Source organism: Megascapheus bottae, chromosome 13 (assembly GCF_031878675.1).
Source record: "Megascapheus bottae isolate mThoBot1 chromosome 13, mThoBot2.hap1, whole genome shotgun sequence".
NCBI classification, from domain to species: domain Eukaryota; kingdom Metazoa; phylum Chordata; class Mammalia; order Rodentia; family Geomyidae; genus Megascapheus; species Megascapheus bottae.
The window spans coordinates 32,926,715-32,941,409 of NC_143521.1; the positions used below are offsets into that span (position 1 = coordinate 32,926,715).

The window sequence follows — 14,695 nt, forward strand, 5'->3', positions numbered from 1 at the left end:
ATATGTGGGTCCTCAGTTCTATTCCATTGGTCTTCAGGCCTGTTCTTGTGCCAGTACCAACCTGTTTTGACTATTATAGCTCTGTAATAGAGTCTAAAGTTTGGAATTGAAATTCCTCCTGTGCTGTTCTTTCTGCTAAGAAGTGTTTTTGCTATACGGGGTCTTTTCTTATTCCATATGAAATTTTGGATTGCCTCTTCTATTTCTTTAAAGAATGACATTGGGGTATTGATGGGTATTGTGTTGAATTTGTAGATAGCCCTTGGCAAGATTGTCATTTCCACGATGTTGATTCTTCCAATCCAGGAGCATGGGAGATTTTTCCATTTCCTCAGTTCTGCTTTAATTTCCTTTTTCAGGGTTTTAAAGTTTTCATGAAAAAGGTCCTAAAAGTAAACATTTTTCTTATGGGTTAGGATTATAATGCTTCTCCTTATGTTTTCTTTTCACAGAAAAAATACAGGAAGGGGTTTATTGATATTTCAAAAATCAAGTGTGTGGAAATAGTGAAGAACGATGATGGCATCATCCCATGTCAAAATAAATATCCATTTCAGGTGAGCCGATGTATTTTCGCAGTGGGACATGCCGGGCCCCTAGTTATGTTTCTCTCTGACATTGTGGTTTCTTGTCATTGGCTTGGTGGCTGATTTTAGGTTCATTTGTTGCTGTTATAGCAATTATTCTCCATGAACTGCTTAAATCTTTGTTGAGACATTATTCTGTCCTTTTTTATTGCTCCATTCTACCTATGATCCTGGGTATCTATAAGACTCAAGTCTTATCTGCAGTATCATGGTGTACTTGGGATATGAAGGCTGGCAACTAAACAGAGGATGGTAACATTTTCTGTAAACTCGAGATGCTGGGAAATAGTGTCAGTCCCACATAAGAACACTAGTGCTATAGTATGAGCACTCTCTGTTAAAGTATATTTACACATTATCATGCTAGCTCACTTTTTCCTTCCAATGGTCTTGTTGCACAAAGTGGGTAATTATCATACATTTCTCAGGCATGATTGGGAAATGTGAAGCTCACAGGTTAGATAGTTCATCCAGGGCCATGCTGTGAATTTAGAGCCAACCAAGCCACACATGGGCATCTATCCTGGCTGCCAATGAAGATGGATATGGCTACCCTTGAGTGATGCCATAGCCATGCCACAATCCTCATGCTCACAGTCCTGAGAACCCAGGAGGCTGGAGTTGGACTCTGCTGGTCTAGAGCACATGTCAGGCCGCATAAGATCTCCTCCAGCACCTAACCCTTCCCTCCCTGGTGGGAGGCATTTTCACAGTTTCCTTTGAGCAAAGAACATCTCAGGTAAAAGTCATTCTTTTACCCAGGGTTGTTTCTCAGTGTGACTTAAGAGAAAGCTGAAAAGAAATCTTTTTCAAGGTAGTACTGCAGTGTGGAATTTTGGTTGTTTTTGACTGTTCCTGTGAAATTCTCAGTTATACTTGAAATGAACACCAGTTTTGTTTTTGGTGGGGTTCGGGGGATAACGGGGAATCAATAGTATTTGGAAACTGTGAGTTAAAATTCAAGATTAAAACTATCTCTGGGTTATTTTCTGCTCTGAGGACAACAGTATGAAATGAGAGCCTAAATTCAAGTTTCCTTTTTACCTTCCCTCATTTTATATCTGCCTCTTCTCTTGTATGAAGAGCAGGGACAAAAAGTGGTTAAGGAGGAGACTGAGGACAAACAACCTGATCTCCCACTTTCTTTCTCTGTGATCTCCTGTAAGTCGCTGCCCTCTTTATGTCTGTTTCTTGTTCTGAAAAATGAAAATAGTGGTAATAGTGTTCACTTTATTGATGTGTTGTGAGCTCTCACTGAAATGACATGTAAGTCACTGAGATGTGTAGTAAGAGCAAGGATGGTGTGAGTCGCTGTTAATAACACTGTTACCACTGCTTCTCTTCTACTGCTGCCTGTATAGTGCTCTTCCTAACCCATAGATCTAGGAATGGGCCTGAGTAGTTCATAGAATGCATCTAATAATGGTGTGTATCTGTATGTGTATAAAATTTCATTAGAAGTGTTTAGCAGAGAACCATTTCTGCCACTCTTGGCTCTTACATCATTAGAGGGTGATAGGCACTTGGTGGGAGGAGCGATGATTCTCATGATTAAGAATTGGGATTTTTGGGTCTGTGTATGAATGGACACTGGTACTTGAAGGTAGCCTAGAGCTGAAATACTGCTAAACAAAGTTACCTGCTGTGACTATTAGTAGTGGCAAAGGAAACCCTAAGAGTGAGCTGAAAGGTTAATCCACTCATCTAAAATATTATTTAGAAAAAGAGTACATTAGGATAATTGATGTTGTACTAGGTTTCTCTAAGGAATGTTAGTTCATTAAGGTGAAAGAAATACCAAGATTAAGAAAGCATACTGTGCCAGGTACAGTAGCTCACTTCTGTAATCCTAGCTACTCAGGAGGCTGAGATCTGAGGATCATAATTTAAAGCCAGCCCAGGCTCTAAAGAACAGGAGTCTCTTATCTCCAATTAACCACTCGAAAATGGTAAGTGGGGCTGTGGCTCAAGGGGTAGGGTAGTAGTCTTGAGCTGAAGAGCTCAGGGACGGTGCCCAGGCCCAGAGTTGAAGCCCCATGACTGACAGGAAAAAAAAAAGAAGCATACTGACCTCTGTATATATCTTTTTCTTTTCTATATAAAAACTGTTCCTTCCCCATTTTTTTTTCCTTCCCAAATTTATAACCCCATTTGATGTTGTAATTAAGAAATAGTTATCCTTTGCTTTTTGTATGGGGCTTGAAGTTGGGGCTGGAGCAGTGTCCTTGGGCTTTCTCAAGGCTACCACTTGAGCCACGGCACCATTTCTGTTTTTTTCTATGTATGTGGTACCCAGGAATCAAACTCAGTCTTTGTGCATGCTAGGCAAGCACTCTACCACTAGGCCAAACTCCCAGCCCAAAAGATGTCCTTTGTAAGAGGGAAATCTAGGTCCTTTGAGTTAGAAATGCAAGAATTATTTCTTGGTGCCTAGCCTGTGGTATCAGGGACCCTGTGCTAGACAGAAGTGCTGTGTCTTATGTCTTTGTCACTAATTTCTTTCTTTATTATTATTTTTTTAACTTTAGGTCGTTCATGATGCTAACACACTTTATATTTTTGCACCTAGTGCACAAAGTAGGGACCGGTGGGTGAAGAAGTTAAAAGAAGGTAAGATTTATGCTTTTATAATGAATAAACATCAATAGTTCTTTTAATCTTTATATAACTTTTTTTTAATTATATGGCTTATGTTTACATCATATTTTAAATGACAAGTTCAACAAACAATTGTTCAAGGAGGGAATCTCTAATTACAGTCTCTGGGACTTAGTCTTTAGAAGTTAATCAAAATTAGTAATCTTTATATAACTTTTAGAGGTACAACATAATTATCACAAAACAACACATAACCAGTATATCTCTTGCATTTATCACTTCTCAGTGTACAATAGTTATTGCTTGAAGAATGGTTATGGCCAGCATACTGAAGATAATGTCCCTTTTTAAAATCTAATTGTAGTGGTGTATAGTTTCTAAGAAAAGTCTGCTTCCATTTAATATGCAAAGGTGATGAAGCAAGGGCTTTTATAATGACAGGATTTTGTATTTTCCTTATGTAATTGCTTATGTAATCAATGTTTGGTGTGGATGGATAGACATGTATATAGAGTATGTAAATGGCCAGTTTGCACTGATCATCCACATTGCTTCTCCTATGGGAGATATGATAGTGAAATGACTTTGCATTTATCTATCATGAAATAGAAGCGGTCATTTCTACATCAATCCCTTTATATTTTCAATCATCCTGCTAGTCCTAGCTACATGTGAATGCATTTATCTATCATGAAATAGAAGCGGTCATTTCTACATCAATCCCTTTATATTTTCAATCATCCTGCTAGTCCTAGCTACATGTGAAGCAGCAGTAGGCCTAGCTTTGCTAGTTAAAATTCACAGGGATGAGGGCTTAGTGTTTGGTGTAGTGGTAGGGTGCACAAAGACCCAGGTTTGATTCCTCAGTACAACATACATAGAAAAACCAGAAGTGGTGCTGTGGCACAGGTGGTAGAACACTAGCCTTGAGGAAAACCCAAGGACAGTGATCAGGCTCTGAGTTTAAGCCCCAGGACTGGAAAAAAAAAATCACAGGGATGAATTCACAGGCCACATGGAAAGGTAAAAGAAAGAGGCTTTTCTGACTGTTGACTTGTGTAACATTATTACACTGCTGTCCCCATAGTTAACATAGTATTTAAGGAAGTGAGGGTTTTCAGTGCTTCTAGCCAAACATGCTGTCATCTGCTTTATTCTAACCACGGATGTGTCTGTGAATTACAGAAATAAAGAACAACAATAATATTATGATTAAATATCATCCTAAATTCTGGGCAGATGGAAGTTATCAGTGCTGCAGACAAACTGAAAAACTAGCGCCTGGATGTGAAAAATATAATCTTTTTGAAAGCAGTAAGTAATCATTTTCTTCTGTAATTATATTGTATTTAAAATGGATACATTGTTATGGTGAGAAAGGAGTGGTTTATAAAGGTAATTTAATTAGGCAGCAGAAAGACCGTTTCATAAAATCCAGCATTGTCTTTTGGGGAGATTTCATCACAACATTGAAGTCTGTTAGAAATGAACTTATTAAAAAAATGTGATCCATCAGCAACTTCTCTTCATTCAATATATGTGTATTTGTTAGCAAATAAAATCTTCCCAGCGGTGTAGCTGGAAACCTCTTATAGCAATGCAGCTATAATCTTGACAGGACTGTCCTCATTTTCACAAGTCTTAGTGGTGTGGATTTGGTAATGACTTCATAGCCTGTCAGGTTGGCAAAGTGTCATAATGGTATTTCTATGTAAATGTTCAAATAAAAAAAATGGACACCAAGACCCTTATAAATGCTGGAAATTAGAGGCCCTTAGTCACAAGTTAAAAATATATAGAGACTCTGTCAAGTGTGATGGGGTACACTTGCAAGTCCAATATTTGGGAGGCTGGAAGCAGGAGGATTATGGATTCAGGGCCGGTCTGGACCACATAAAGAGATTTTTTTCTTAAAAAAGCAAAACCAAAAAACAGCAAGAGAGGGCCAGGGGTTTAGCCTAGTGGTAGAGTGCTTCCCTAGCATACACGAAGAAGACCCAGTTTGATTCCTGGCTACCACATACTTAGAAAACAGCCGGAACTGGTGCTGTGGCTCAAGTAGTAGATCTCTAGCTTTGAAAAAGCCCAAGGATAGTGCCCACGCCCTGAGTTCAAGGCCCAGAGCTGGCAAAAAAGAAAAAAAATAGCAAAAGGCTGAAATTTCTAATGTTGTAGGATGATGATGTGCTGTATTTCTCTTCCTGATGTACCATGCTCCAAAAAGCTGAAATTCTTGTGTTGTAGGATGATGATGTGCTATATTTCTCTTCTTGATGTACCATGCTCCGTGTATCATTCAGAATTTGTGGGGCATCTGGAGTCTAGCAGAATGGCCATTCAGCAGATGCTTACTGGTTCAAGGGCAGTTCCAGAGGCCTGGAGTCCCTCTACTCTGGTTTTTCTGGCATATGTCAGCTTTAATTTAGCACAACAAAAAGAAAGGATCACGTTTCTAAGACTTACTTTTTCCTATTCTTTTTTTTTTCCAGTTCCCTAGCACTTAGCATTAGGGAATACACAGTCTTAATTTGCTATAAGAAAAAGAAATAGAAGCCGGGTGGCTCACACCTATAATCCAGGCTACTCAGGAGACTGAGATCTGAGGACTGCAGTTGAAAGCCAGCCTAGGCACTAAAGGATGTGAGACTCTTATCTTCAGTTAACCATTAGATAAAGAGAAGTGGGACCATGGCTCAAGAGATAGGGCAGTATCCTTGAGCTAAAGAGCTCAGGGACAGCACCCAGGCCCAGAGTTCAAGCCCCATGGACCCCCCCGCCCCCCCCAAAAGAAAATAGACTGAGAAGTTACAGTGATTTAAAGTAGGAATTAATTTTTGTTCCATGTATTAAAACCAGAGGTAAATAGCTGCTCCAAGCCTGGTAGGAATAATTGTACAAATGGTTCCTGAAGGTTACACCAGGTCCAATGTCCTATAATGGACGTAGAAAGGGAGAAAGGAGTCAAGGGTGTCCATATAAATAGTGTTTTTTAGGCATAGGGTCTAAAATTGGCATGTACCATTTATTTATACAGAGAGCCCTCATATCCACTTAACTGTAGGTAGCTGTTTGTCAGCCAAAGCTCTAGGACTGTGGAGGAAGAGCCAGAGCTTATTGATTTCTCAGTGTTCTCATTACAGTAGACATCCCCTTATCCATAGGAGATGCCCAAGACTCCCAATGAGTGCTTGAAGTTACAAAGAATTCCAAACTATACCATGGGTTTTTCTTCTATAGATACATACCTGTCATAAACTTTAAGATTTAGGCATAGTGAGAAGCTAACAGCACCACCTAATAATAAAATAGAACTAGTATAGCCAGGCACTTGTGGCTCATGCCTGTAATCCTAGCTACTCAGGAGTCTGAGATCTGAGGATTGTGGTTCATAGTCTGCCTGGGCAGGAAAGTCCATGAGACTCTTATCTCCAATTAACCATCAGAAAACCAGAAGTGATACTGTGGCTCAAGTGGTAGAGTACTAGCACTAGCCTTGAGCTGAAAAGTTCAGGGACAGTGCTTAGGCCCAGAGTTCAGGCCCCACTACCAACCCATGTATATATATTATAACATTATGTGTATGTGAACTCTTCCTCAGTGTCTCCCTTTTTGTCTTTCTCAGTTTCTTATTGAGCTGTAGATCTTAGTAACCTGTTTACTTACTCAGCGGAGTCCTTTTATCTTTTCACTAGAAGGAAGTACATTATCACTTTTCTGGTACACCCTATTTCCATATCACTGTTCTTGCACTTGGAGCCATTACTCAGAAAAGTGAGGTTTGGTTGAATATGAGTGTGGTGATCCCACTGCAGTTGATCTTACAACCACAGTAGCTAAATGAGTAATGAGGTATGAGATTTAAAACTTACGGATTTTCTATGTCTAGAAATTTCCATTTAACATTTTTATACTGAAACTTCAGAAAGTAGAAATCACAGAGACCACACACAGATGGGTTGGGGACTACTCTAATTTCATTGGTTTGCTTGTTTATCTATTGTAGTTGCTGGGGCATGAACTCAGGGCCTCAAGCATGCTGGACTCTCACTGAACCACTGAGCTATACCACCAGCCCCAGTTTTGTTTTGTTTTGTTTTGTTTTGGTTCACCAAGCTGTTGAAAGCACAGTTTATGCAGTGGAGGCTAGGGAGGCCAGGATGCTAGCAACCTTCCGATGCTCCTGTGTTGAGCAAAGTTGAGTTCCTTGCCCGTGCTTTCCTTGTTCTATTTCTACTGTCATCTTGTATTCCTAATCCATCCTTGATTGACAGTGTTTTGACTTACTAATGTGTTGGTATTTTCAGGTATAAGAAAAGCCTTGCCCCCCGCACCAGCAATAAAGAAGGTAAGTGGCCTCTCATTTTCAGGAGTTACTTCTTTAGACTAGCCTTTCTATCTTTGCATTTCAGAAGGGCAAGTTAGTGAGTGAGTTACATTTGTGTCCAGTCATTAAATGCTGCTTTTCCCCAGGACCATTTTAGAAGCAGATACACTTTAGCTTGTTTAAATTGTTCTTGGTATCAGATAATACAGGGAAGGTGTATGAAGTTAGGGAATTGCTCAGTCTTTTTTTTAAACTTTTCTTTTTTGTTGGTCATGGGGCTTGAACTCTGGGCCTGGGCACTGTCCCTGAGTTCTCTAGCTCAAGGATAGCACTCTACCAGTTTGAGCCATAGTGCCACTTCCAGTTGTCTGGTAGTTAATTGGAGATAAGAGTCTCATGGACTTTTGTGCCCAGCTGGCTTTGAACCGAGATCCTTAGATCTCAGCCTCTGTATCTAGGATTACAGGTGTGAGCCATCACTACTTGTTTGGTGTTGGTGTTTTTTTATTTTATTTTATTTTTTTTTAAACTGGGGCTTGTGCTCAGGGCCTTTTGCTCTTATTTGACTTTTACACTCAAGGCTTTACAACTTGAGCCATATCTCCACATCTACATTCTTGCTGGTTAATTCGAGATACGAGTGTCACAGACTTTTTGTGCTCAGGTTGGCTTTGAATTAAGATACTCAGGTCTCAGTCTCCTGAGTAGCTAGGATTACTCGCATGAGCCACTTGTTACTCTTGAGTCCCTTGCTGTGTGGCAGGGAATTATATTAGAGATTTAATTATACATTTCCAAGGAGTGGTATATAGGGAAAAATAATGTATTTTGGGCCCAGTGAGGGACTGAGCTGCTGTGAGTGTTATGAAAATATTTTTGGTGGTGTTAGGTCCTAAGCAGGTGCCTTACACATTGTTGACATAAAGAGCGTGATAGGAGACTTGTGAAAAGATTCCATGACATGTGTGTTCATTTCCTCTACCTCCTGTCTAAGGCTTGTTCACCTTTGGTTCTTCTACTTTCTAATCCCCTATTCCCCTATTGTGCTTAGGATAGTTTTGGCTCATCCTCCATATCCTAAACCCCCCACAAAGATCAGTAGCAATAACACTGATAAATGTTATATGGTGCCCCAAATAATACTAGGTGACTTTTAGTAGATTTGAGGTTGTTGTGTTGTTCTGGGTGATGTCTCAGTCCATCACCTAGAATAGGATCTATGTCAAAGAGAAGACTGAACTTGCTGATGTTACCTTTTCACTTAGAGACGGCCTCCTCCGCCCATTCCACCTGAAGAAGAGGATAATAGTGAAGAAATCGTTGTGGCAATGTATGATTTCCAGGCAACAGAAGCACATGACCTCAGATTAGAGAGAGGCCAAGAGTATATCATATTGGAAAAGAATGATGTCCACTGGTGGAAAGCGAGAGATAAATACGGGTAAGAACTCCCTCTCTGTGTGCCACAGGCAGTGGGGTAATGGAAGTTAAGTATTGGGTAAAAAGTGTGCAAGCTGCGCTAGTTCTAATGAGAATAGTGGACTTATTTCAGTTGGTCATAAATGAAAGAGCACGGTTACTTTGTCATATCATGATGTATTCTCAGTGGTCATTCAATCAATGCAAAAAAAAAAAGGACTTGGCTTAGTGCTTTGCCACTTGAGCCACACCTCCACTGGGAACTGTGTTTAAAAGAAGGTTCTCTTCTGTCCCTTTGTCAGCTACAGTATAAAAACTGAAGAGTTTTGTACAGTGTGGACATCCCTAATCCAAAAATTCAAACTGATATGATTTATTGATGCTTGGAAAATTTCTAGTTTTGGAGCTTATTCAGATATTCCCAACTTTCAAAAACTCAAGAATCTAAAACACTTCTACCTCTAGAGAAGAAATATTTAACCTGTATTGCAGAATTTCCAACCATCTAAAAATAGTGTCACTTGACTTCATAAATTACCGGCATTTGGCTAGTTTTGATTTACCAATCTTTACCTAAGGTAGACTCTAATAATCCTGTCCTTTCACTAAAAAAGGAAAATGTACCCATCATGCTATTATAATAATGATTTAAAAAATACCATTTGCAGACTTTGTCCTAACACTTTGAGATTCGAGAAGAGTACACATGAATGCTTGCTTATTATATATTCATATTATTAGATGCTACAAAATCAGGCTGACTAACTGGGAAAAAATACATGTAGTCATGCAGCTTGACTAGTAACACACTTTGTGAAGAAGGAAAGTTGTTTCTAAACATTTACCAATTTCAGGAGTTTATGGTTGAGCTTTCTGTACTTGTTACTGTGGTAACCAATAATTGCTTTTAGGGTTATAGATACTTGTGTAATTAAATTATAGTGCATCAGTATTTGCTTGAATTGTCCCATTTTAGGTTAGTGTGAATACTTTTGGTTGAGGTCTTCATTACTTTTTCTTAGTCTTTTGGCCCAATATAGTGGATCAAATTAATTATATATTTTTATAGTTAAATCTGCAGCTTGACATTTTTCCAAGGAGATCTATCTTCTAATGTTCATTAGAAATAATATTTAGAGACAAATATGAGGCTAGTTTTCCCATTGCTTTTGAATTACCATTGCTTCTAGGTCTTGGCTCAGTACATCCGGTCTGCGTGTGTGTGTGTGTGTGTGTGTGTGTGTGTGTGTGTGTTCTTATTAATAATTCACATTAAAATTTAAAATTTAAATCTATAAAGCTCAGCTCAGGCTTGTGACTTATACCTGTAACCCTAGCTACTCAGGAGGCTAAGATCTGAGGATCACAGTTTGAAGTCAGCCAGGGCAGGAAAGTTTACAAGACTCTTATCTCTCCCTAACTACCAAAATAAATAAATAAAAGCCAGAATTAAAGCTATGGGTAGTGGTAGTGTGCTAACCTTCATCACAAAAGATCCGGGACAGTGCCCAGACCCTAATTTCGAGCCTCAGGACAGGCACATATACACAAAAAGATCATAAAGATTTTCCCATTAAAAAGTATTTATATGTGTGTATCTTTCTATTCTAAAAACTTTGGCTCCTATGATCACAAGAATGCTTCTTACAATAAAAAAATGAAAAAAAAGAAGATAAAAAATAAAAGTGCCTTTTGCAAGGAAAAAAAAGAATGCTTCTTAAATTGCAGAGGATATAAGAGTCATATGGGGAAAAAACTGAATTATCTCTGGACCATAAAAGGCCTTATTAGCCAGGAGCTGGTGGCTCACACCTGTGATCCTAATTGTTTAGGTGGTTGAGATCTGAGGATTGCAGTTCACAGCCAGCCCAGGCAGGAAGGTTCTTGAAACTCTTATCTTCAGTTAACCACTAGAAAACTGGAAATGGAGCTGTGACTGAAAGTGGTAGAGCAATAAGCTTAGGGACAGTGCCCTGGCCCTGAGTTTAAACCCCATGACTGACCAGTGAAAAGTCTTCTTATTCCAAGTCTTTGGGAATACGACAGAAGAGTTTGTCCTTTTAACAAGTGCTCCAGTTGTACCCATGAGGCAGTCAGGGACCACACTTTGTGAAATGGCCTCGAGGCACTTGAGGGACTGGAGTGCTGGGTGACTTTCACAATCCCCTCCCCTCCCCCCCACACTGGGTCTTGAACCCAAGTCACTTTGCATTTTCACTCAAAGTTGGTGCTCTGACACTTGAGCCACAGCTCTACTGCTGGCTTTTTGCTGGTTAAGTGGAGATAAGAATCTCACAGACATGCCTTGCATGCATGAAGCCCTGGGTTTGATTCCTCAGTATCACATACACAGAAAAAGATGGAAGTGCTGCTGTGTCTCAAGTGGTAGAGCTCCAGCCTTGAGAAAAAATCCTAAGGTCAGTGCTCAGGCCCTGAGTTCAAGCCTCAGAACTGTCAGAAAGAAAGAAAAATAGTCTCACAGATGTTTGACTATCTGGCTTTGAATTGCATTCTCAGATCTCAGCCTCCCGAGTAGCTAGGATTACAGGTATGAGCCATCCATGCTTGGAACTTTCCCTTTGACATGAAGTAGTTTCTTTTCTTTTTTTTTTGGTCAGTCATGGGGCTTGAATTCTGGGCCTGGGTGCTGTCCTTCAACTCTTCAGGTCAATGCTACCGCTCTACCCCTTGAGCCACAGTGCCACCTTCAGTTTTCTGGTAGTTATTGGAGATAAGAATCTCACAGACTTTCCTGCCTGGACTGGCTTTGAATTGAGATCCTCAGATCTCAGCCTCCTGAGTAGCTAGGATTACAAGCATGAGCCACCTGTGCCTGGCTAAATAGTAGTTTCTTTAATGCCTCCCAAGCAGCAGTGAATTCTGGAGCAGAATTGCTTGGACTTAGTCACAGGTCCAAAGTTCAGTTCTGGCTTCATGGCTGACTAACTTTGGAACCTTGAAGAAAAACCTTAAATTGTCCTAAGCTTCAGTTTCCTCACCAGAAAATTGATGTAATAGATATAATAATGTCTGCTTGCCTCAAAAAATTTTTTTGGGGGTAGGGGGCATGAACTCAGAGCACTGTCCTTGGGCTTTCTCAAGGCTAGAGCTCTACCACTTGAGTCACAGCACTACTTCTGCCTTTTTCTATGTATGTGGTACTGAGGAACTGAACTCGGGTCTCATGCATGCTAGGCAAGCACTCTACCACTAGGCCAAACTCCCAGCCTGTGTCTTACAATTTTTGTGAGGATCAAACAAGAATACTGCTGGGAGCTGGTGGCTCACACCTGTGATCCTGGCTATCCAAGAGGCTGAGATCTGAGTCAGGTCATGGTTTGAAGCCAGTCTGGCCAAGAAAGTCTGTGAGCTTCTTAGCTCCAATTAGCCACAAAAAAAGCTGAAAGTATAGCTGTGACTTAGTGGTAGAGCACTAGCTTTAAGCAAAAAAGCTCAGGTACAGGGCCTAGGTCCTGAGTTCAAGTTCCAGAACTAGCACCAATACATACATACATGCATGCATGCATGCATTGTAGTGCTAGGCACAGGTGGCTTATACCTGTAGTCCTAGCTACTCAAGAAGCTGAGGTCTGAGGATCACAGTTCAAAACCAGCCTGGGCAGGAAAATGTGTGAGACTTTTATGTCTAATTAATGACCAGAAAACTGGAAGTGGTGCTATGGCTCAAGGGGTAGGGTGATAGCCTTGAGCTGAAGAGCTCAGGGTCAGAGCCCAGGCCCAGAGTTCAAGCCTCATGACGAACTAAAAAAATAAATAAATAAAAGTTGTAGTGTCATGTGGCATAAATATATCGAATAAGGGTCAGGTAGTGTTTCTTATAAGCTCCTGACAATATTTGGCTAGAAAGTCAGTGATCTTTCTTTTTTTAAAAAACTTTTCAACAAAGTAATTTATCTATACTTAAAGCATTTTTCTTCTTTCTAGGAGTGAAGGGTATATCCCAAGTAATTATGTAACAGGAAAGAAATCAAATGACTTAAATCAATATGAGTAAGTACATGATTATTTTATAAATATGAAAAAACCAGAAAATGTTTGCATTCTCTTAATTTGTAAGGCTTTTGAAAATAAATGGATTTTTAAAATTACATTTAGCAAGTGTAACTAACACATCTTTAACTTAGTTGTCTGGGATAAAGAACTGAGAATTAGTCTTTACAATATATCTTTCCTGAAGGTGTTGGCTGTCAGTGGAATTATGTAAGCAGATGCAATTGAATTGACTTTAAACCTTATAACTCCCCTGGCTTAGAAATATAGACCATTGTTATTCATTCATAATATGAGAATAGCTTTTCCCAGAGTGGTCTTTGAAATTTTTTTGTTATTTATCGTTGTTCCATTTTCCTAATTATATAGCTGCTCTATGATTATTGTTCTAAAAATATGAAACTAGGAAAAATGAGTATTGAGAAAAATTTCTCCACAATGAGGAGACCCCTATAATTAGTATAGTTTTCTTCCCATCTTTTTTACCATTTTAAGAAGCTAGAACTATGCCAGGAGTATGGCCTAGTGGTAGAGTGCTTGCCTAGCCCACATGAAGCTCTGGTACCACTTTTTAAATGTAAAAGCTGGAAGTGGAAGCATGCCTCAGGTGACAAGAGTGCCAGACTTGAGTGGAAAAGTTAGGGGGCAATGCCCAGATCCTGAGTTCAATCCCTAATATTAGCACACGTGTGCACCACACATACATATACACACATACACACAAATTGTGGTGGAGCTAAACATTTTCTGTATTACTGGATTTCTTCCATGTTCAGATGTGTTCTTGTACCCCAATACCTACCATTGTGTTACCATTGACTTTCTAGCCCAGTAATAGGGGTCTTAGCCCCATATTAGATCTTGCAGGTGTTAGCCTGGGAGCACTAGCTGTAGGCTAGGGTTGAGGTGCTGGGAAAGCAGCTCTTCCTTCCCCAGTCCTGAGTCCCAAGAACTCCTCCTGTCACCTGGGAGATTTCCAGAAAGGGCTTTTTATTGCTGGAGTTTCTGTTTCACTGCCATGGGGATTTGCATTGAATCTTCATTTGGAAATTGAATGTTTTTTTGTGTGGTTTTTTATTTTTGTGTTTTTTTGACAATCCTGAGCTTGAGCACAGGGCCTGAGCACTGTCCTTGGACTTTCTCAAGGCTAGAGTTCTACCACTTGAGCCTCAGCACCACTACTGTTTTTTTTTTCTGTGTATGTGGTACCGAGGAGTTGAACTCAGGTCTTTGTGCATGCTAGACAAGCACTCGACCACTAGGCCAAACTCCCAACTCCTGGAAATTGAATGTTTTTGAGGGGGTTTCCTCCTCTTGGTGACTCTACCTGCTAGTGTATTGTTTCCATGTGGACATCTACTCAGCCTTCTGTGCCACAGCCAGAGAATCCATATGGCACAGTGCCACAGCAAGACAGATAGCAAAAGGAAAAGCTGTCCCCAGTGGGGGCAGGCAGAGATCCCCTTTTCTGTCTTCTTGCTTTATGTCAGATAACTTTTGCTTGGTTTTTTTCTGCTTTGTTTTGGTTTCACCACTTTTGTCTCCATGGCTATAGAAACATTTCTGCCAGCTGTTCAGTGCTCTGTTTTTCTGTATGCTTAGATTCATGGGAGGCCTCTGCATAGCTGCCCTTGGGCCAGACTCAAGACTGCCAGGCAGAAAAGGCCATGAGACTCTTATCGCCAGTTAACCATTGAAAAGCTGAAAGTGGATCTGTGTCTCAATCCTTGAGCAAAAAAGCTAAGGGACAATGCTC

The 14,695-nt window shown here is 40.1% G+C and overlaps 1 protein-coding gene across 3 annotated transcripts in view; it reads left to right on the forward strand.

Moving 5' to 3' along the window:
- Tec (tec protein tyrosine kinase) overlaps nt 1-14,695 on the forward strand; it is a 100,938-nt gene that overhangs the window by 66,810 nt on the left and 19,433 nt on the right. For 2 of the 3 annotated variants that reach the window (XM_090343630.1, XM_090343631.1), the window contains exons 3-8: nt 453-557; nt 3,116-3,197; nt 4,371-4,499; nt 7,490-7,530; nt 8,775-8,950; nt 12,874-12,939. In XM_090343630.1, the coding sequence (XP_090199756.1) occupies nt 453-557; nt 3,116-3,197; nt 4,371-4,499; nt 7,490-7,530; nt 8,775-8,950; nt 12,874-12,939 (599 nt within the window). The remainder of the gene's footprint in view (nt 1-452; nt 558-3,115; nt 3,198-4,370; nt 4,500-7,489; nt 7,531-8,774; nt 8,951-12,873; nt 12,940-14,695) is intronic. The other variant, XM_090343632.1, reaches the window with a different exon arrangement.